Source organism: Linderina pennispora (genome assembly GCF_002104995.1).
Source record: "Linderina pennispora strain ATCC 12442 chromosome Unknown DL89scaffold_1, whole genome shotgun sequence".
NCBI classification, from domain to species: Eukaryota; Fungi; Kickxellomycota; class Kickxellomycetes; order Kickxellales; family Kickxellaceae; genus Linderina; species Linderina pennispora.
In genome coordinates, this window is record NW_024468249.1 from 1,761,005 (window position 1) to 1,782,114 (window position 21,110).

The window sequence follows — 21,110 nt, forward strand, 5'->3', positions numbered from 1 at the left end:
AATATATGTTTACGCATGCTGCGGCCTCCACCTGTGGATAGTGCCACTCTCATCCAAGCCGTCACCTCAAAGCGCTCTATCTTTCAAATATGATATTCTTTGATTGTAAGGTCACTGCATCCACAGCGACGTGCGTACCTGTGTCGCTCTCTAGCAGCATCAGGACCGAACTGGGCCTGTTCCCAGCTAATTTTGCCTGATTGATTGGCGGTGGTGCCACTATGAGTCGTCACGCCCCAAGCATGCTCGTGGTTGTTGTTTTCTCACTGCCAAAAATTACCTGGAGGATCGACGGCCTTGTTGGGAGCATATCATTTCGCTCGCTTTTATGCGGGTTTCGCTCTCCTCCCTTACTCTTGCCTCAGTTTAACACCGTCCTTTTTACTCTTTTTCCTCTAACGACCACGCGCTCTCTCCTTCTCCCCTCTTCCCCTCACTCCTTTCCTTTTCCCTCGCCACCCTATTTTCCGCATATATTTCCTTTTTATTCAAATTCCATTCTAATGAAGGTTTCACGGTTCGCGGCAATTTTCGCAGTCACCCTAGTGGCAATGTCGGCAGTCGCTGTCGCACAGGATCCGCCCTCCTCTGAAGGGTCCCATGCTGATGTGAGCTCTGCGTCTCCCCCGCCTTCAACGTCAGAGGCACCCCCGAGTACTACTGAGAAGCCGCCGGTCACATCGTCAGAGCAGCCCCCACCAACCTCCTCATCGGAGCATCCCCCGTCCAGCACAGAGAACCCGCCTCCTTCGAGCACGACTCCTCCGCCCCCAGAGTCATCGCCGACATCCTCCTCGCAGGGTGAGAGCAAGCCAGAGAACAACTCGAGCACTAGCAACGACAGCAAGGACACAGATGCAGTCACTATTACATCGACCACCACAACTACCAGCTTTGACACGACTGGCTCTACCAGCCCAACTGAGAACACGGTGCCGACCTTATCAGGTACAAAGGCCACTACCAAACCAACCCCGTCAGGCACACAGGAAGCCAAAAGCTCAGGGACCCCGACCGAGTCCAACTCCGGGAACAGGGAGACGCCCAAGTCGGGCAAGGGCCTGAGTGGTGGTGCGATTGCGGGTATTGTTATTGCAATCGTGGTGGTTATTGGCGGTATCATTGGATTCCTGTTCTGGCGCCGGTACCAGCAGAAGAAGCAGTTTGCAAAGAACATTGATTACAACGAGTTCCCCGAGTTCGATCCGTCGCAGTCCAATCCTGCGGTTGCTGCACAGCAGCCGCCGATGGGTCAGGCCAATGGGTACTACAGCGACAAGTCGAACCTTTCCACGCCGCACCACAACGGCTCGGTTGGTCCGGCCGGCGGTGCAGGCGGCGCCTTCGGGCTACCAGACCACCAGAACCAGGGTGTGTTCCTGCGCGATTTGGACGAAGCGTAGATACCCCGCATTTGGCTCATTCTCCCAGTCTTCAGATGAATGGATATGCGAAAAGGGGCTGTGCGCAGTAATATGCCCGCTCAGTGCGTGGAAGCCAAGCTGCAACGAGCCTGCTGTGTGCAGCGTTTTGAGTGTTTTTTGTATTTTCCAGCATGGAATAGTCTACTGAAAATATGCATCAGAAAAATGTATCGGATTTCAGACCTAGCATGGTGTTGCTAAAACTAACCCGTGTGCGCCACTGTAGCATCGAAGCTGCTGGCACGGTGCTGATAATGAAGATAGCGAGCAGAGTGGTGACAGTACCAGGGCCCATTCGGCGTATCGGCATGCTGCACAGGCCGAAAAGTCCAGCTGCGCATGGTGGAGGGCTGGTAGCTGCTCAGAGCCCCCAATACAGCCCACCCTAATCCTCTGCTTGATATTGTTTCTCACGCTCATTGCTAGCAGCTACAAAAAGGACAGAGCTTTTCGTCACTGTTCAAAGTGTTCTTGTTCACTCGGTTTTTTGCCATCATTATATCGACTGTTCTAAAAATCCATTTTTCTTCTCCTGACAAATGTGCTCTGGAACTGCAAACGCTGACGCCGCCAGCGATCGCGAGCTGCTGCCGACCAACGTTACTCCGCTCCACTACGACTTGCTCCTGGCTCCAGACCTCGATGCTTTGACGTTCACCGGTAAGGTTTCGATTCGTCTGCGTGTCAACGAGTCCAGCAGCACCATAGCGCTGCATGCCAAGGACCTTGATGTCACGTCGGCCTCGCTTGCCAGCACCCTGGGTTCGGATGCTACTGCTACTGCTGCCACCATTGCGATCAGCCAGGAGAAGGAGGCCGTTGAACTCAGCTTCAGGCAGGCGCTGGTTGCCAGCAGCGAGGCTGTGCTGACACTCGAGTTTACGGGTGTGCTTAACGACCTAATGCTTGGGTTCTACCGCTCCCGGTACACTGACAGTCAGGGCAACACCAAGAACATGGCCTCAACCCACTTTGAGCCCGTCAGTGCCCGCTACGCCTTCCCGTGCTTTGACGAGCCGTTGCTCAAGGCCACCTTCGCCATTACGCTGCGCATCAAGGACGATCTGACAGCGCTGTCGAACATGGATGTGCGCGAGACCAAGCAGGTCGGTGGCGGCCTGAAGGAGGTTGCGTTCAACACCACGCCGGTCATGTCGACGTACCTTGTCGCATTTGTCGTTGGTGAGTTTGACTATGTTGAAGGCCATACCAGCGGCGAGCATAACGGCCGCCCAATTCCGTGCCGCGTCTATACGTCCCCAGGCAAGGGCGAGCAGGGTCGGTTTGCGCTCGACGTGATGATCAAAGTGCTGGAATACTTCGCCGATGTGTTTGGCATTCCTTATCCACTGCCCAAAATGGACCAGATCGCGATCAACGAGTTCCAGATTGGAGCCATGGAAAACTGGGGTCTGATCACGTACCGCGAGGTCGCTCTCCTGGTCGACGAGGCCACTACTAGCTCTGCTGCTAAGCAGCAGGTCGCCTACGTTGTCAGCCACGAGCTGGCGCACCAGTGGTTCGGCAATCTGGTCACTATGGAGTGGTGGAGCGACCTGTGGCTCAAGGAGGGGTTTGCTACTTGGGTTGGAACCTTGGCCGTGGACCAGTTCTTCCCCGAGTACCATGTCTGGACCGATTTTGTCATTGATGACTACCAGCGTGCGCTGAACCTCGACGCCATGCGCTCGTCACATCCAATTCAGGTGCCGGTCAAGCGCTCGTCGGACATCAGCCAGATCTTTGATGCCATCTCGTACTCAAAGGGTGCCAGCGCGATCCGCATGCTTAGCTCGTACATTGGCCTAGACAGCTTCTTTGCTGGTCTGCGCGTGTACCTGCAGAAGCACAAGTACGCTAATGCCGAGACTGTTGATCTGTGGAATGCGCTGAGCGAGTCGTCGGGCCAGGACGTGGGCCAATTCATGGACCTGTGGACCCTGACCACCGGCTATCCGATCCTGACCGTGTCTGAGTCCGACGACAGGTCTCAGATCGTTGTGCGCCAGAGCCGCTACCTATCCTCAGGCGAGGCTGCTGCTGATGAGGACAAGACCCAGTGGTGGGTCCCGCTGCGGATCACGACATCCAACTCTGCTGATGCCCCTACCGGCGATGTGCTGACTCAGCGCGAGTCAACGATCGCTCTTCCGTCATCGGGTGCCGAATGGTACAAGCTTAACAAGGACACAGTTGGCATCTACCGCGTCAACTATCCGGCGGGAGCTATTGCCAACCTGGCCAAGGCCATTGCTGCCGGTGGTCAGCTGTCGACCAGTGATCGCATCGGCATCATTGCTGATGCTGCAGCCCTTGCTGCTAGCGGGCACAGCCGTACCTCAGAATTCCTGACCCTGCTCAAAGCATGCCAGAACGAGTCTGAGTACCTGGTGTGGGGCGAAATCGCGGCCCGCTTCGCCAAGTTCCAGTCGGCGTGGGCCACTGAGACAGCCGATATCCAGAGGCAGATCAACGCGATGTGCCTGCAGCTGTTCGGCTCGGTCATTGAGCGCCTGGGCTGGGAGATGACCGAAGATGGCCTGGCTAACCGCCTGCGCGCTCTGTCTGTGCGCATGGCCGGACTGGCCGGTGACGACAAGGTCGTTGCCGAGGCGCACCGTCGTCTGAACGAGTATCTTGCTGGAAACAAGCAGGCACTGGGCAGCGACATGCTGCGCCCAGTGCTGGCCGTTGTGGTACGTACAGGTACGCGCTCTGACTACGAAAAGGTCAAGCAGTTCTACCTTGACGCCTCCAAGACTGTCGACCAGCGCCTGGCTGCTCTGTCTGCACTTGGCCAGACCTCGGACTCGGAGCTTCTGGACGATGCCCTGGCCTTCACTCTGACCGACGATGTGCGCCGCCAGGACTCACACCTCATTGTATTTTCGGTGTCAGGCAACCCACATGGCGGCGACAAGGTGTGGGCGTGGTTCAAGGACAACTACGACACGCTTTACAGCCGCTACTCGGTCTCGACCCGCCACTTAGGCAGCCTGGTCGAGTTCTCCACCAAGCACTTTATCGGCGCTGACAAGGCAGAGGAGGTTGAGCAGTTCTTTGCTAGCAAGACAACTGCTACATACAGCCGTTCGGTCGAGCAGACCATCGAGACCATCAAGGCCAACACCAAGTGGTTCGAGACCGATCGTGCAAATGTCAAGCAGTGGTTCACGCAGTAATTGTTTATTTAGCTTCTTTGCTGGACGGTGTCTGCCTGTGGTAGCTCTTGCGGCTTCCACTATGGCCTCCCGTAGGGTGTCTGTCATGGTATTTGGAAGAGTTGGGGCTGGAGTCTTATTCTACATGGCAGCCAATGCAAACATTTCCGTGCGCAACCTTCCATTGCGCTCTCGTGGAAATGCTGTCAAGACACCTGCACATGTCATAGCTGATGGCGCGGTGTGTCCATTGGCCTCCATCGGGGCTAGGGGTGGACGGTCCTACTTTCCATTCGTATTCACGCAGGCTGATGCCAAGTAGCTTTTCGTAGAATGCCAGCCCAATACAGAGCAGCATATCCCCAGGAATTGGTGCCTGATCAGGGTACCGCGGCATTGCGTGGACAGACGCCTGGAGGTACTCGTTAGATATGTGCATCAGGTTCTTTTGCTTCTGCGCAGGTGACTTAGCAGTCTTCAGCTGGTCCTCCACATAGCGGGCCATGTGTTTTTTCTGAGATGGGTGTGCCGCCTGCATTACGACAAACGTGCTGGAACGTGCTGCACCCTTCAGCGTAAAGCAAAATGTGCCTCGGTTATTCCCAGATGGCTCGCTTGTGACAAGTATCTTGATACCAGCTAGATACAGCGGATGGGTCAGACACTGCACAAGCGAGATTGGAAACTTTGGCATCGGGTTCTTGCCGTAGGGGGTTAGATAGTAAGCGCTGTCAGCTATCGCTGCGCCAAATGTGAACGCGCTGCTGCTCGTAATTCCGACATACTCTACATACCATTCCATGTACGAGCTAGCTGTCGCAAACCCGTATTGGCCACAGTTCAACAGCACCAGCATCCGCAGAAATGCGTCGGGCGTGCAGATCCGCACCGCGTGCCGAGCTTGAGGAACCAGCGATCCGACCGAGAGCAGAATCCCCAGCATCTCGAGCGTCGAGACTTGATATCTGTGCCGCGGCAGATCAACCGATGCTGCCACGAGCTTGGCAGCCATGTCCCGGAACTCTGTGGACCATGTGGCTACAGGCGTGTTTCTAGTACAGCTATTCTGGTGTGTAATCGCCTCCTGGATCGTCTTGTATGTGCCCGATGCCAGTGCCTGCTTGATGTGGAAGTCGCGACTGAGGTACGCCCCAAGCACCAGCTTCGCAAACCGATCGAACAGACGCTTATCGGTGATGTTTCGCGAAACTATGAAGCTCAGCTCGTCAGTGTGCTCGGGCCACATAAAATAGTCGAGGCGGACCAGGTTAGCAGGCATAATAGCAGGCTCTTTCCGTACGCCCTGCAGCAGCCTCAGGAAGCAGTATATGTTTGAGATACGCTCATCCTTTACATCACCAGCTTGGTTACCGAATCGGTGGTGACAGACCCACATCAAATCACTTTTAACCTTGTCAGTCGGGCAGGCACCGCTCAGATTTCCTTTGCTCCAATCCTCGTCGACGAATCTGGAAATAATGTGCTCGGCGCTGTCAATCGACAGGCCCGTGGCATTGACAAACATGTCGTTCGCCTGCCTCCGATCAGCGACGCGAAATCGCTTGGACACGTCGTGGATTCCAGCTATGATTCTGGTGCCGATGACCTCGTCCTGGGCCATCAGCCGCTGATACAGCCTCTCGTACACCGACAGTATTGCGTTCTGCTCGTCTAGCGACATGCAGGACGAAAATACATGTGCAAACGGTACGTCGAACCCGTCAATGAGCACCACAATCTTTTTACCACCAAAGCACCTTGCTAGCAAATGGACCAGCCGGTCAATGAACGTCACAAATAGGCTGGTGTCGCTCACCTCCCCGCTCTCCAATATATTGAACTCTGTACGCAGCTGCTCCAGATCAGCGTGGGCCGCCGTCATAAACTCCTCTGTGATCCCGCTGTATATCTGGTATCGCTGCTCGCAGGTAAGCTCGCTGCTGAACACCTTCATATACTGCTTCGCAGCATCCACAATTGCACTAGCCACGATTGACATGGCGCCTTGCACTGAACGCGGTTTGCCGCGTGAGACGTCAAGCAACAGAACTGGGTGCTGTGCAAAATGCTTCTTGAAGTATCGCGGCGCCTTCTCGCAAATCGCGTATGGCTTGAATCTGCCCTGGCGCTCCTTGCGGTCCATGGGTGCAACAGCTGCGGAAAAGTTGCGCAGCAGTGACAAAAACACAGACTTTCCCGAGCCGCTTGGCGCCGTCCACACTAGCAACTGGTCGTTCGTGGAACTCAGCACTTCACGAATCGCCAGTGTGTTGTCCAAGTGAATCTGACCCGTTTCCCAGATCCCGTCCCACGAGCTGGCAATTACTTCGAGCGACGTGCCATGAACGTGGTTCTGTGGGTCACTGTGGACTTCGAGCTGCGGCAGCTGGAGCAGATCGGGGACCAGCACGCGCGTCAGCATGTCAATACCCATGTCTGACATCAGTGGTGGCAGCAGGAATGCCGTGCTGCTGTCTATCCGCCCATCAGAGGCTTTGGCAGCGGCGGCGCAGCCAGTGCGCTGGCGCTTGTGCTGGCGAGTTTCTATAGCTGGATCTTCATCGTCTTCGGCCTCACGCTTCGTTGCTGGCTGCTGCTCGCTTTGCTGTATTGCCTGCGACAGCAGGGCCACCAAGTCCTCAGTGCTCACCGCAGGGGGGTCCTCCTGAGCAACGATAGGCAGTGCTGGTTGAGTACCGCTCTACAAATGCTTCGAGCTGCTCCAGGGTCATGCTGTCGTCTGTCCCTGCCAATGTCATTGCCGCGAATTGAGGAAGCCTGTGAGAATAAATATTTGCAAGGAAAAAATACTGTGAAAGAAAAAAATAAGAGGGCGCTCGTAAAAAAATTTTGGTGAGCGAAGCGGGTATCAACACAACGATAGAAATACTTCATCACTTGAGGGGACCAGCAAACCACCTATGTGCAGTCTACTGGTCGCCAGCGGACGATTGCTGCGGACTGCTGCTGAGGTGGCTGCGGCTGCTGAGCAGCACCAAACGGATAGAACGGTATTGCCGACGACGCTGCTGCTGGCTGCTGCTGCTGCTGCTGCTGGAAGTCCATGGCTCCACCGTAGAAACCTGCAGGCGGCACACCACCCGCACCCATTTGCTGCTGCTGCTGCTGCTGCTGCTGGTAATAGGCAGCTAGGAGGCTCTCTTGTTGCTGGGCAGTCGGTGCAACCATGCCACCAAAACCAGCTGGTGGAGGAACCACGCTACCACCCATCGGATTCATCAGCGACGCGGCCGGGAAGCTCATTGCTGCTGTGGATGGGTTGCCAGCAGCACCATTCCCCTGCTGCATGTACGGGTATCCCAGCGTGGCTGGCGGCATGTCCTGAGATACCGAGTTCGAGGCGCGATGGGAGGCGGGTGGCAGCGTCGGTGGGTAGTTCGGTTGCGAGTGGGCTAGCACCGAAGCGACAGTATCAGCAAGACGCTGCGACGGGGGCACATTCGAGTTGCGGCCATGGCTGTTGATGGGGGACACCGACGACATCTCGCCGGCAGCGCCGCTGCCGCGACCACCGCTGCCACCTGTCTGCTGCTGGGCCTGAGCACTGCTGATTGAGTACTCGGAAGTCAAGAACCGCAGGCGATCGGCAATGCGGGCCTTCTCAGCCTCGCCGATAGCCGTGCCCTGTAGGATCTTCAGAATAACGTGCACGCCATGGGCCTGGTCCAGAACAACATCGTCCAAGACCGATGGGTCCGGGTTGAAGAAAAGCGTGTTCAAGATCAGATCACGCGCATCGGGCTCCATGGTCTGGTCAACGATCTTGGAAATTGTCGAGGCGCCAAGCTTGTGCGTGGCCAGATAGCGCAGGTGTGGTGCGAGCTGGTGTGCCAGCACACGGAAGCGGCCAGTGAACTTTGACGAGTCCAGCAGCCAGTTGACCAGCAGGTGCCCGTTGACATTGGTGGCCAGCGACACGGCATTAGTGACCAGGGCAACCTGCGGCCAGCTTCTGCTGCAGCTTCGAGGCGTGCGGCGACTCGAGGCAGGTGCGGATGGCACGCGCACCGAAGCGGCCCTGCGCGATATCCCAGCACCGGGCATGGATCGCATCAAACACAAACTGGTTCGAGGCTGCACGGGCCAGGTGGATCTTTGACTGATCGACGTTGCTGGCAGACGTAGAGCTGTTCTCCCTGGTCTTGGCGTCGCTCGAGGCCTCCTCAGACTCGTACTTGCTGGGGCCAAACCGCAGACAGCACTGGACGACGTAGTTGCCAAGCTGGTCCAGCAGCAGCTGGGGCGTGTATTGCTTGATGTTCTCGACAATCACCCGCTTCTGGTCGTCGTTGGTTGCAGTGTCAATGATCTTCTGCACGGCCCACGTACCGTTCTTGTGGACGCCGATAGAGGCCATGTACGGGCCGACCCGCTTGACCAGCGCCAGCTTCTGCACCTGGTCGCCACGCTCGGCCATTTTCTGCACCAGCACGTTTCCGACATAGTCTGTACACAACTCGAACAGCGCTGGGGAGCAGCTCGTTGAAGATCTGGTCAAACTCAGCCTTGGGGATCGGGCTAGGACGACATCTCCAGTATTTTGCGGATTTCGCGCAGACGCGACTGCTCGATGACAGGCATCCGGCCATCGCCAACACCGACACTGGCAGCGCGGGAGTTGGCAAGCACTGGCACCGGCAGAGGACGACTCGTGGTCGGAGCGGATGCTGACCTTTGGGCTCGGGAAGAGCCGGCAGCTGGAGTTGCATAGGGGAAGGCGACGAGGTTCTCGTCGATGGCTAGCGTAAAGCCAGGCTCCAAGACCATGTTGTTACCCAGGCCGCGCTGCGTGGTGCCAGTGATCGCATCAGGCCTCAGCAATCTGGCCCGATACAGTGAGGGGGGCAGCGCTGGGCACAGGGTTGCGCAGCTTGAGCGAAGACTCGTTCTTGGCCGCCGGCACCTTGGCGTAGCCAATGCGCACGACCGACCCGTCGATGCTCTTGCCGTTCATCGCCTGCTTGGCACGCACGGCATCCTCGAGCCGGATGAAGTTGACGAATCCGCAGTTCTTGTGGCTCAGGACACGCGCCGATTCGATAGGTTCCGTACGCCTGGAAGGTAGTACTCAGCGAGTCGGGCGTCGTCGCCTGCGCAATGTTTCCGATCCACAGCGCACGCGTCGGCTGCATCGCCTGGGCGTCAGCCTGTCGCATAAGACTCGCCCTTGCCGAAGCCGACACGGACCGTGTTGTTGCCAATGCGAGTGCCGTTGTGCATGTCATCCTTGGCGCGGATCGCGTCCTCGACACGCAAAAAATTGACAAAGGCACACTCCTTGTCGGGCAGCAGGCGCAGGCTCTCGACGCGCCCGTACTTGCCAAAGATCGCAATCAAGTCTTGTGTGTTGAGGCCGGGGTCGACATTGCCCACCCAGAGAGACCGCGTCGGCACGTTGTCCGAATTGGCGCCAGTGCCGCTGTGAAGCATGGCCATGTCAAAGTCGAGCGAGTGCTGGCGTGTGTGCATCGATGCCTGGCGCGAATGCGACGCTGACGGAGCGCCGCGCTGAGCAAGCCCAGTGATGCTGCCTGAGCGTCCAAATCCACGCACGCTTTCGCCGCCAATTCCGATATGAACCGTGGAGCCAGCGCCGTCCTGGTTCGAACCATCTGAAGAGTTCTTTGAGTGTCCGCCGCCGGCCATCATCATCGCCAGCGAATCGCCGCTGCCACCCGCAATAGCAGTGCCCCCAACACCAAGCGAAATTGACGAGTTGGTTCCTGTACGACGGTGCTGGTGGTGGTGGAGCTGCTGCTGCTCCTGGAGGAAGGCGTTGCTCTGATTGCGCATGTGCAGCGGCAGGCCGTACCGCTGCTGCTGTGTCTGCTGGAAGCCTAGAGCGTAGTCCAGATCGCTCTCGCCGCCGAACGGGTTGGCCAGGGTTTTGGACCGGGCGTGCGTGCGGGCCATCATTTTGCGGAAGGCTAGAGCAGGGTTCTGCGAGGTAGCTGCTGCGTGGAAGCACATCAATGTCGGCATCGTCGGCCTCCTCGATTCCGTCGGGCGGGCTGTTGAAACTGTACGAGCGGATGCGCGAGTTGGCATCCGCAACCTCAGCTGCGGTCAGCTCACGTGCAAACGAGTCATCCATGGCAGTTGCTGTTACCGGTGATGCTGCCGTCGTGGAGTGACAGCAGATCGAGCTCGTTGGACAGGCGCGAGGGACCCCAGACGCTGGACTCGTCTAGTGCCGGCACAAAGTCAAACGAGCCGTTGCCAATAGACGACGCCTGAGACATCGCGATCCTGTGACAGCGGCGATGGCGAGCTGCGGCGGGCAAACGCCGAGTGCAGCGAGTTGGATGAGTACGAGTTTCGCAGCGACGAGGCGAGCAGGTTGGCGTTGGCCAAGTTGGCTGGGATTGCCTAGGTACAAGGTTGGAGCTCGAGGTGCCCTGACAGCGAGTTGAGCCGCGAGTGGGCGCCTAGAATACCCGACGCGTTGGTGGGAAGCGGGTGCTTGAGCAGACTGCTGCCGCCGCTGCCGCCGGCGGTGCGACCAAACCCTGGCGGCGATGCAGTCAGGGTGTGGGCCCGGACATGCTGGCCAGTGCTGGCGCCCGCTCCGGAGACGCTGGGCGGGGTAGCTGACGAAGCCATCCGGGCGCATGATGCCGTCGGGCTGGGACTGGAGAGAGAAGGGCGAAGTCGACTGGAGCCCCACGCCGCCAGTGGTGGAGGTCAAGGTGAAGTGGCGCTGGTGCGATAGCGGGTTGGTTGCGGGGATCCCACTGCCAATCACACCGGTGCCTAGATCACCCGCGCCGCCGCCGGTAGCCGAGCGGCCATGGCCAAAGCGCGAGCGCTGGGCGGCCACCGATGAATGGGGAGGCAGCCACTGCTGGTGGAGCTGTTTCTCCTCGTTAAGCGTGTCGAGCAGTGATGTGCCGTAGCTCGCAGTGCGGCTGTGCGTACGACTGTGCGCTCCACCCCCGCCTGCATTGCCTGCTGCAGATGAGATGTGCGATGCAGCTCCCAGCCGTCCAGCGTCGAGATTGCCTGTCGCCCGAGGTCCGTTGGCCGGCAGCCGGCCAAACACACCGGCATTGCTGCCTAGCGATGCCTGTTGCTGCTGGCTGCGAGATTCCTCCCGTGCTCGTGGGTGGCGTTAGTACGCGGGCACTGTCGGCCTTGTCGCCGTCGAGTGATGCGCCTGCCCCAGCAATGCCGGCAGCAGCGGCTGCAGCAGCAGCAGCAGGCGGCTGCGGCGTTGTTGCTGCTATTCATGTCGAAAAGGGGCTGGAGACCGGCAGGGAGCTGTTGGTTCTTTGCATTGCTAGAAGCGTCTGGATTCATGCTATTATCGGGTGAGCCTGTACCAGTAGGGCAATAGTGGTGGTGGTGGCTAAGATAGGCTGCTGGTGCGTGTGTTTGTGCGTGTGTATCACCCGTAGGAAGGAGGAAAAATATAGGGGTGCGAAAAGGGATATCTAATAAACGGCGGCGGAGGAGGGGTATTAGCAAATATTAGTATCTAGCAGAGTGATTAACAGAGTGCAGAAAGACCGAGCCCGACTGTGAAGGAAGAGAAGAAGCAGGCAGGAGGATGGGACGAGCCCAGCCGCTGTTATAAGGCAGCCAGGCCCGCAAGCTTCGCGGCAAGGGGTTAGAAAGACCGCCACAAAGAAAAATTTGCTACACCCCCGCTCCCCCCCCCGAACCGCAAAATCCCCCGTTTCCAGCTGATATGCCGAGCATATGCCAGCTTTCCCTACTTTTTCCAGGCTGCATGTGGAGAAGCAACTAACCAACAAGTTTTAGGGCGTGGAGACCGCTTCTATATTGCACGACGGAGGAGGCCCGCTGTTCTTTTTTGGCCGATTGAGCACTAGACTCGGTGCGTGCGGAGGGAGAAGAATCGGGCATGTGGAGAACGAGATCTGTCTCCGCATACCAAGATGTGGTTCTTTGCTCGTCCGGATGCACACTACTGCCAAACGCCGGCGCAGATGCGAGCGGGGGAGGCAAACGGGGAGACTGCTGATACGTGGCGGGATAGTAAGCTTACCTTTGCAAGAGTTCTCTTTCTTCTAGGCGTGTAGGGCGTGTATTTACGTATTTTTACAGCTAATGAGGGGTAGAATGAAACGGTAATAGCTAAAATGTGACTGAAATAAGAAAAGAAGAAAATGAGAGTTAAAAAAGAACAGAAAATGGCATTTGGAGAGGAGAGCGAATTTAGATTGCCCAAATTCGACTGAACAGGGCCTCGGGGCAAGGTTTTAAAGCGCTGGCAGGCGAGGAGCGGAAAAATTGAGGGGGTGCTCGCACGTGATTCGCTGGCGCAATGCTTGGCGACACAGCAGCGGTTTCGTCATCAGCCGGGCAGGCTGCTGCCGGTGATGGCGGCCGGGGACGGCAGGCGCTCTCTTTCTCTCCAACAAGTCTACTATAGAATTTTCCCTTTTAGCTCTCATGGCTCTCGCACCGACTTACGCTGCCCACCGCCTGCTGCCTGCCGCTGCTGGCGCGCATACGCTCGAGGTGTTTCTTGACTATACCTGTCCGTTCTCGGCCAAGATCTGGCGCAGGCTGACCAAGGACGTTATCCCGTATCTTGCCTCCGCTGAGCCCAAGGTCGCAGGTGGTGTTCCGGCACCAGGTGCAGCCATGGCACCCAGCCTCAACGCTGCTGCACGAGGCCAGCCTGGCGGTCGAGAAGATCAACCCCTCGGCCTTTTCGCTCTACTCGACCGCGCTCTTTGAGCACCAGCACGAGTTCTTCGACGAGGCTACTGTCGACATGACGCGCTCAGACATGTACAAGGAGGCTGGCTCAGCTTGCTGCCAGCGTCAACGCCGTCGATGACACGTTGGCGGTGCTGCAGCTGCTTGACATTCCAGGCCGGCGAGCCCAAGAATGGGGGCAACGCCGTAACCAACGACCTAAAGTACCACATAAAGCTGGCCCGGGCGCAGGGAATCCACGTCTCGCCCACTGTGGTGTTTGACGGGATCCGCGACGACGGCGTGTCCAGCTCGTGGACCCTGGAACAGTGGAAGGCCTGGCTCGCGCCTAGGCTCTGAGGGAAGCGCTTGGAAGCTTTTGCCCATGATTTCCTGGCCGCTAGCTCTGGCGCTGATCGATTGGCCAAAACATCACAGCCAGGTGCAGGCGTGATAATGCGGGCTGATAACAATGCGCCCAAAAACTCACACCAGCAGCTTCTTTTCTCCCGCTCTCTAAAAATTAAAAATCCCCTCTAGCTTCTGTCAGTCCATGTCGCTCGTAGACTTCTCAAAGTGCTCGCTGTGGGTCAGCCTGGCTTCCATCACCTTCAACCCGACATTCTGGAACATCGCTGCCCGGCAAGAGTACAAGACGCACTGGATCACCAAGCTCTTTGGCAACGACAGGTACAAGGGATGCTACGCGATAGCTGCCACCATCTTCGGTCTCGGCATCGTGCGCGACCTGCTGTTCAACCGCGCCATGGGCGAGCAGCCGACCCTGGCCCTGCTTGACACCTTTGCGGTCAAGGCCATTGCGCTGGCGCTGTTTGGTGCCGGCATGACCTTTGTTGTTTCCTCGACATACATGCTGGGCATCACCGGCACGTTCCTGGGCGACTACTTTGGCATTCTGATGAATGAGCGCGTAACCGGGTTCCCATTCAACGTTCTCGAGAACCCCATGTATGTGGGCTCGACCATGTCGTTCCTGGGCACGTCGCTGTGGTACGCCAAGCCCGCCGGCCTGCTGGTCACCGCGTACGTGTGGCTGGTGTACGACATTGCGCTCAGGTTCGAGGGGCCCTTCACCACCATGATCTACGCCAACCGCGACACCCAGGCTTCTGGCGACGCCAAGCAGCGCAAGAAGAAGCTGTAGGAGTTTATTCTAATTAGATTTTGAAGCCAAAACTCTCCATGCACATCTTGTGAGCCAGCACCAGGTAATGGCACTTCTTCTCGGCGTCGTCGCCGTGATCGAAATAGCACGAATCGCGGGCCTTCTTTGTCTCCAGGCACACGCAGCACGGCTTCAGGCCCTGTGGGTTCTTGGGGTTCGGCTCGGGTGCCTTGCACGGCGTCTTCTCGGGACCAGGCTGCTGCGACATTTTGAATTTAATACGCTGAATTGAACGAAGGAAAACAAAGCAAGTTGAGAAGAGACAGTCCACCTCTACCAGTCTCCGCCCCAAAAATCTCAGTGTAAGCAGACTGGCCGGATGACAAACCCCACTGCTGTACGACAAAATACGGAACAGCGCGGTCGCAATATGTAGGCTAGGCTACAAGACGCACAGCGGGTGTGCCTGCTTGCCCGATGGGGTATTGAACAAGGCCATCTCATCGTATCTCCGGTACTGGAGGCTGTACGTCGTCTTGCCACGGTATCTGATCCACTTTGGCAGCTCGCCGGAGGCAACCTTGCCTGGAGACTCGCCGTCCATTGAGCCGCCGGATCAGCTGCGAGTTCCACGCCATCTCGCACCCAACATCGAACGCCCACGAGGTCAGCGCTGCCCACTGATTCTCGTTAAGGACCACAGAGTCGTCGATTGCTTCGCTCAGACACTGCGTGGACAGCCCCAAGTCAAACCTCAGCAGCCCCTGCGCCTGCGACCGGCTCATAGGGAACTCGACCGGGACTTCCTCGCAGGTCAACGACTCGCACCGGTGGCCATATCCGATTGTCGGCCGCCCAGAGATATCTGCGCGCGGGCGGATTAATGAATCCCTCGTACTCCTTAATTATCTCGATTCCTGCATTGTTTGCCACTAGGCACGCTGTGCTATTGCGGAGGGTGTCACACGACACAATCTCAGTGGCATTCGCCGATAACTGCATGTAGTAGGAGGGGATGTAGCAGGAATCGGACGTTCTAGCCCAGAATCGGGCTGTTGGCGACATATGAACCATTGGATCTGGCAGTCCAGAGTGACTTGCTGGGTGTCGCTGTAGGCCATGACCAGCCAGCCCCTGGGTGTCAGCTGTTGCGCGGCATTTGAGGCGGCGCGCGGGATCGTGGGTATCGATAGTGGCTGGGACGCTGGCGTGTCCGACCGAGAACAGCGCAATGGCAGCAAGGTTCAGCAGACGCATACTAATGTATGTAGAACCAAAGGGGGAAGGAGGCTAGTCACAATGGACAGTCCGACACTGTCCTGCCAGAAGAGCCCGATTCCAGCCGATATATACACAGCCAGCCCACATTTCCCCCCATCTTGCAGGCTCTCCACGTGTAGTGTGCCAAGGTGCTCTACTGATTTGCGCCAGTGACGAAAACAAAAAACGACGTGCACCAAACTTCTCTCCTCTACGTATTTTTTTACTAATAGTTTGTTTTGCTCATTGGTCATAACGTTTCCCTCGCTGCTAGCTGCTGTACCGTGGTAGCCAAACGTTTTACATACCTGCGTGCTTACTTTTCTATTTTTGCAGAAAGCAAATGAGAGAATGTTTGGGAATTTCCTGACACTCCTCGGCGTAAGCGGCGACAGTGAGCCTGACAAACCACAGGCAACGCAGAACACGCCCGAGGACCAGCGACGAGAGAGTGACCGCAGAAGGGACTTAATTCTCCAGCTTGCGACGTACCTAAGCGCAGTTAAAGTAAAAAGCAGCACACAGAAGCGAATAGTCGAGTCGGTGCGTCAGGTCTCGGAAGTGGTCATTTGGAGCGACCGGCGAAATCCAGAGCTGCTGAGCTATGTCGTTGAAGTCAACCTGCACCGTGCGCTCCTCCGGCTATTGCAGGACAGAAGGGGCGGGAATGCGTCGGTGGCCGTGGCAGTGCAGGTTCTGCAGACGCTGAGCATTATCTTGGACGGTATCACCGAGAGCCGCTTCCTGTACTCGCTCTTTTCCAACAACTTTGTCAACGAGCTAATAGCTGCGCCGGTGGACCTGGAGAACGACGAGATTCTGGCCTACTACGTGGCATTCCTAAAGGCGCTGTCGTTGAAGCTGACGACCGACACTATACATTTCTTTTTCAACGAACGGCTGGACGACTTCCCGCTGTATACCACGGCCATCTCGCTGTTTGACCACCCGGATTCGATGGTGCGTGTGGCCGTGCGAGCCATCACCCTGAATGTGTTTCGCATCAACGACCAGGATGCACTCGAGTTCATCCTGAGCGCACCAGCCTGCGCGCATTTCTGGCAGATGATTATGCGCGCTCTCAAGGACTGCTACGATGACGCCTTCCGGATTCTCGTTGACATGCCAACTGTCACTCCACGCCTGCAGACAGCCCCCATAGCCACCTCGGTTGTCGACAACAGGATGTCCGAGATCCAGGAATGGGCGGCTGTGGACCAGATTTTGGAGAACCACATGGGCCTGCTGTCGTACATGAACGACATCTATGGCTTGGGTGTCGAGCGGATAAACCAGCGGATAACGTCCAGAATTCCTCGACCGCATATTGATACGGACATTTGTGCACGTCATTGAGATTGGGTGGCGGGCAGGGGCCAGTCCTGAGGAAGCCCTGTTTATGCAAGTGGTGACCCTGTTCCTGTCGCACTTTTTTGCCATTATCAAGTACTCGCCGCTGCTTGTCGATACCATCAATGCTCTGTTTGTCGAGCAGGTGGCACACCCGTCTGACGATAGCAACGCAATGGGAGGAGGAGGAGGACGCAGAAATGGAAGAGCCGACGCATCTTGTGCACCCGTTTACGCCATCACCCTTTGAAGCATCCCGTACGCTGATGCCGTGGATGTGTGTGGCATTGGAAATTTTGCATAACAAGGCAATTGGCCCAACAGTCCTGGTTCGGTCGGTTTTGACACCACGCCGGATGCTACGCACGCGGGCCCTGCTGGACTCGCTGACCGGACGGCCGGCGGTAGCCGATTGCCGCAGCTCATCGGGTGGATCCGCGCTAAGTGTTTTGCCATCCTATCGCCAACGCTACCTCAGTTATGTCTACCAGCGACGGCCTGACCAGCGATGGTGCATTGTCCGCCGCCGCCAGCACATACTCAGGCGATCATCACAGCACTGGTACAGATTCTGATCCGAGTCGCCGCCCTCGCACAACTGGGCAACCATTTCGCTAGCTGCCCTTTTGCTCATCCCAGCTGGCGGCTGGCCCACGCAGCCGGATCATACTGGATGGCAGTCTGTCGGAGGAGCTGACGCAAGCGCAGGCCAAGCACTCGGCAGAGATCCGCGCCATGCTGCTATCTGCCGACGAGCCGCCGACCAGCATCGGCGACGTTATGAGCAACGCCGTCATTGCATGCGGGTCGTGGAAAGGCACTTGTGAAGTGTCTGGTCGATGTGGCGAACAGCAATGCCGAGACCTTGCGGAACAAGATCGAGTCCGAGAGCAGGCACATATTTTCGCTCGACCAGGCTTCGCCAGCGCATCGCCGACTACTACAACAGGACTGCAGTCGCCGCAGATCAAAGCACACATGGCGCCAAAGAACCGTCGGTCATCAGCATCCTCATCAACATTTAATCCGCCGCCTCCACCATTGCCGCCGCGGATATCGCTGTCGTCATCGCGCACGTCTCTGGCAACTGCTCCATCGCCGTTTGATAGCGAGACGCCGCAGGATACGGCATTGTTGGCTGCCATATACCAGGCACATTATCTGAGACGGCTGGCTATATCGACAAGCAGGGAGAGTGGTGGCAAGGCGCCACCACCCAGTAACTACTCTGGCGACTTGATGGCATGGCTGGGAAAGGAGGCTGGGGTGAGACCTGCAGATGGTGTATCGGCGACGGTTGTTGACAATTTAGCCAAGCGCGCGCTGCCAAAAGGCACGCTAAGGCTGGGGTTCTCTGCACACGTTGCCTGTAATAGCGGCCACCTACTTGTATATCACCAGGATGAGGCCACGCCTGAGCTCGTGTGGCCGCTGGCCGATGTGGCCATAGTCACCATCGACATGTCCTGTGAATCGACGCTCCCCTCGTTGCGAATAGTTGATACCGAGTTTCCAGACTTTTTCTTTGCGGCACGGCCCAAGCAGCTAGGCGGCATCAACGTTAATGCAGGCACACCAACGACGTTTGCTGGTGGCCGTAGACGCGGCGACTCGCATAGACCAAAGCTGCTGCCATACTCGTATGTCAGTCCGCGCCAAGGGCTGGATATCTCGATGAAGTTTGCTGACAAGACATTGCTGGACGCCACGGCAAGCATGCTGCGCAAGGGCGTACTGGAGTCGCGGAAGCTGCTGGCTGGTATATATCTAAATCACTCTGTAATTTGAAGCACATCACCGTCGTTTTTTTTTGGCTGCGGAATGTTAAATACAGTTTCAAGATGCTGCTAGAGTGCCCGAATAAACCTTTGAATATCTTTCAAATCCCCAATGTGCATGTCGCGGCCATACAGCATCGCCGCCTTGATCCGCATGTTGCAGTCGTTGGTCACCAGCGCTACGTCTGGTTTGAAGTTCCCGCATGTCTCGATAATCGTGTCATCCATGCTTTTTCCCTGGATCCTGGCCTCGGGCGGAGCGTTCAAGTTGAACTGCTGGCCTCTACGTGTGCAGATCTGCAGCAGTCCAGATTCGCCATCCCTCCGCTGCACCCGGCAGACAAACTCCAGTGCTTTGCCGGCTGGCCCACACACCTCGTCCTTGCCCTTGCTCAAGAGCCCACGGAGCTCGGCCACCACAGCTGCAGGCACAATGACCTGCCATCCAAGGCACAGCATCTGCTCGATCTCCTCCAGGCCCTCGATAAAGCAGTTTGTATCGAACACGAATCGGCAGTCACTGGTGGCACCACTAAATGGCCCAGTGGCAGGCACGTGCTTCTTAGCGCCTGGCAGGCCGCTGCTGGCCGCCGCATTGCTGGCCGCCTCTTGGGCGTTTGCCTGGCGTAGGAGCGCCTCGGCAATCTCAAATCCACCCTGCTGCTCCTTGTAGTTGACATACAACACCTTGGCATCAACGAGTCGCTTGGCAAGCGCCAGCAAACGCAGCTGACGCAGACACGCATGTGTCACATCCTCTTTGACATTGGAAGAGATGGCGTGGAATGGCTTGATCCAGCGGATCCCCTGCAGGGCCAGGTCCTCGGGCAGCCCCTGCACGAGCACGTTGCCCATGGATTCAACCGTGATACCGCTCTCTGCAGCCGATGCATCCAGTAGCATGTTCATTGCAGCAACAAAATCAGCGACCAGAGTGCTGGCCTGTGCTAGTCGGAAATCCAGTGCACAGCACACCATCGACTCGATCGTCCCATGTGCTGGCCGGTCCATATAGAGAAGGAACGCCGAAATGTACGTCATTGCAAACCGAGTCTGGCTTGCCTTGGCCGCAGAGGTGTCGTGGAATCCGTCAATAAACAGGCGGATACAGAGATGAAGGGTCTGGATCAGCATGTGCATCGCGCACTGGCATTCGTCAGCGATGGGCGCGAATGGCTTGGTACCGCACTTTCTGTACTGGTGAACAGCGGATAGGTCCAGGATGGCTATGCGAGTGCCGAGCTTGACCGACGATGGGCTGGCAATGCGCGCTTTGAGCAGCGGCAGATACGCGTATGTGAGCCACTTGTTAAACCTGTCGATGTCGGGTTTGGTGTATATCATCGAGTGCATGTATAGGCAGGTATGCTGCCAGCAGACATCCAGATCAGCCTCGTCCTTGCTGCTGATAGCAAAATGCACCCAGTTGGGAACCCGGCCGTCGGGGAAGTCCATGTTTTGGTAGCCCAGGCTACTGACGCGATTGCGCAGCACTTTCTCGGAAGCACCAAAGCACATGAGCGCCGCTTCGCGCGAGGGCATAAACGGGCGATTGGCATTGAGGGCGCGGCAGCTGTAATAAAAACTCAGCAACAGCGACTTGCTACGGTACAGTACGGCAATGATATGGTACGGCTTGCCATCGTGCGGATTAACCCGGCACGCTGCCCGGTAGCAGTCCAATGCGCGCGCCCACGCCTTATCGATATCGCCCATCTGGTAGTCGACCTGGTATCGGTGGAGGTCGCCCATGTACTTGCAGCACTTTGCCAGTGCATCCCCAGCTAGAGCCACCCGCATGCCGCTGAACATTCTCAAACACTTGCGCAGCTGCATCTCGAAACAAGCACATGTCATGTCTGCCTGTGCGTTTGGCGGGCCACGTGCGTCGGGGATGTACCGGAGCTGGCCCAGTGACTCACGAAAGAGCTCGACAATCGGGTATGCGCCCCGGTGCCAGGCACGGGTGACCATGTCGACGGGGTCGGTGCCAGACATGCCGTCGTGGATCATTGCATGGGCAAGCGTCAGCTCCTTGGCGTATTTCTGTGTCTGCTGGGCCCAGAACTGCTCTACCTGGGCAGCATCAGTGAGTCCCTTGAGCGCTAACTTGTTTACTCTATACTTTTTGGCACTATTCTCGGATGCGGCTTGGGCTGGCTGCGACACAGAAACAGCGGATGACATTGTAGCATACTCGCGGAAACAGCAAGGCTAGGGAAGGTTGTGCATGTAGAGGACTTTAGGGCTACTTTATGACAAAAGACTAAACGAGAGGAGAAGAGGAAAAGGCCAGAGTAGCAGCAGCAGCAGTGAGCGA

At 57.2% G+C, this 21,110-nt stretch overlaps 9 protein-coding genes across 9 annotated transcripts; 5 read left to right on the forward strand and 4 right to left on the reverse strand.

Annotated features, from left to right (window-relative positions):
• The first annotated feature begins 90 nt into the window (after positions 1 to 90).
• DL89DRAFT_14234 (uncharacterized protein) lies at positions 91 to 1,675 on the forward strand. The gene has a single exon (XM_040883447.1). It carries the CDS (start codon positions 222 to 224, stop codon positions 1,401 to 1,403), a length of 1,182 nt encoding a protein of 393 aa, XP_040747546.1. The 5' UTR covers positions 91 to 221; the 3' UTR covers positions 1,404 to 1,675.
• On the forward strand, positions 1,674 to 4,664 carry DL89DRAFT_14235 (lysine aminopeptidase apsA). The gene has a single exon (XM_040883448.1). It carries the CDS (start codon positions 1,964 to 1,966, stop codon positions 4,604 to 4,606), a length of 2,643 nt encoding a protein of 880 aa, XP_040747547.1. The 5' UTR covers positions 1,674 to 1,963; the 3' UTR covers positions 4,607 to 4,664.
• On the reverse strand, positions 4,664 to 7,271 carry DL89DRAFT_14261 (uncharacterized protein). The gene has a single exon (XM_040883454.1). The coding sequence runs from the start codon at positions 7,026 to 7,028 to the stop codon at positions 4,722 to 4,724; it is 2,307 nt and encodes a 768-aa protein (XP_040747548.1). The 5' UTR covers positions 7,029 to 7,271; the 3' UTR covers positions 4,664 to 4,721.
• A 1,050-nt stretch (positions 7,272 to 8,321) lies between these two features.
• DL89DRAFT_14305 (ARM repeat-containing protein) lies at positions 8,322 to 9,182 on the reverse strand. The gene is made up of 2 exons (XM_040883459.1): positions 8,455 to 9,182; positions 8,322 to 8,407 (listed from the first exon to the last, which is right to left on the reverse strand). The coding sequence occupies exon 1, from the start codon at positions 9,021 to 9,023 to the stop codon at positions 8,529 to 8,531; it is 495 nt and encodes a 164-aa protein (XP_040747549.1). The 5' UTR covers positions 9,024 to 9,182; the 3' UTR covers positions 8,322 to 8,407; positions 8,455 to 8,528.
• Positions 9,183 to 13,024: 3,842 nt separating this feature from the next.
• On the forward strand, positions 13,025 to 13,636 carry DL89DRAFT_277149 (uncharacterized protein; the record flags this gene model as incomplete). Its single annotated transcript, XM_040889421.1, has 4 exons — positions 13,025 to 13,186; positions 13,212 to 13,369; positions 13,401 to 13,428; positions 13,454 to 13,636. The coding sequence occupies 4 exons, from the start codon at positions 13,025 to 13,027 to the stop codon at positions 13,634 to 13,636; spliced, it is 531 nt and encodes a 176-aa protein (XP_040747550.1).
• Positions 13,526 to 14,448, forward strand: DL89DRAFT_14346 (phospholipid methyltransferase). The gene is made up of 2 exons (XM_040883469.1): positions 13,526 to 13,629; positions 13,725 to 14,448. The coding sequence occupies exon 2, from the start codon at positions 13,830 to 13,832 to the stop codon at positions 14,439 to 14,441; it is 612 nt and encodes a 203-aa protein (XP_040747551.1). The 5' UTR covers positions 13,526 to 13,629; positions 13,725 to 13,829; the 3' UTR covers positions 14,442 to 14,448.
• On the reverse strand, positions 14,423 to 15,787 carry DL89DRAFT_264245 (uncharacterized protein). The gene is made up of 4 exons (XM_040886170.1): positions 15,527 to 15,787; positions 15,343 to 15,454; positions 15,053 to 15,299; positions 14,423 to 14,994 (listed from the first exon to the last, which is right to left on the reverse strand). The coding sequence occupies exons 1-4, from the start codon at positions 15,657 to 15,659 to the stop codon at positions 14,845 to 14,847; spliced, it is 642 nt and encodes a 213-aa protein (XP_040747552.1). The 5' UTR covers positions 15,660 to 15,787; the 3' UTR covers positions 14,423 to 14,844.
• A 49-nt stretch (positions 15,788 to 15,836) lies between these two features.
• DL89DRAFT_14349 (uncharacterized protein) lies at positions 15,837 to 17,383 on the forward strand. The gene has a single exon (XM_040883470.1). The coding sequence runs from the start codon at positions 16,014 to 16,016 to the stop codon at positions 17,016 to 17,018; it is 1,005 nt and encodes a 334-aa protein (XP_040747553.1). The 5' UTR covers positions 15,837 to 16,013; the 3' UTR covers positions 17,019 to 17,383.
• Positions 17,384 to 18,829: 1,446 nt separating this feature from the next.
• On the reverse strand, positions 18,830 to 21,109 carry DL89DRAFT_14336 (uncharacterized protein). Its single transcript, XM_040883467.1, has one exon. It carries the CDS (start codon positions 20,975 to 20,977, stop codon positions 18,860 to 18,862), a length of 2,118 nt encoding a protein of 705 aa, XP_040747554.1. The 5' UTR covers positions 20,978 to 21,109; the 3' UTR covers positions 18,830 to 18,859.
• Position 21,110: the final 1 nt, after the last annotated feature.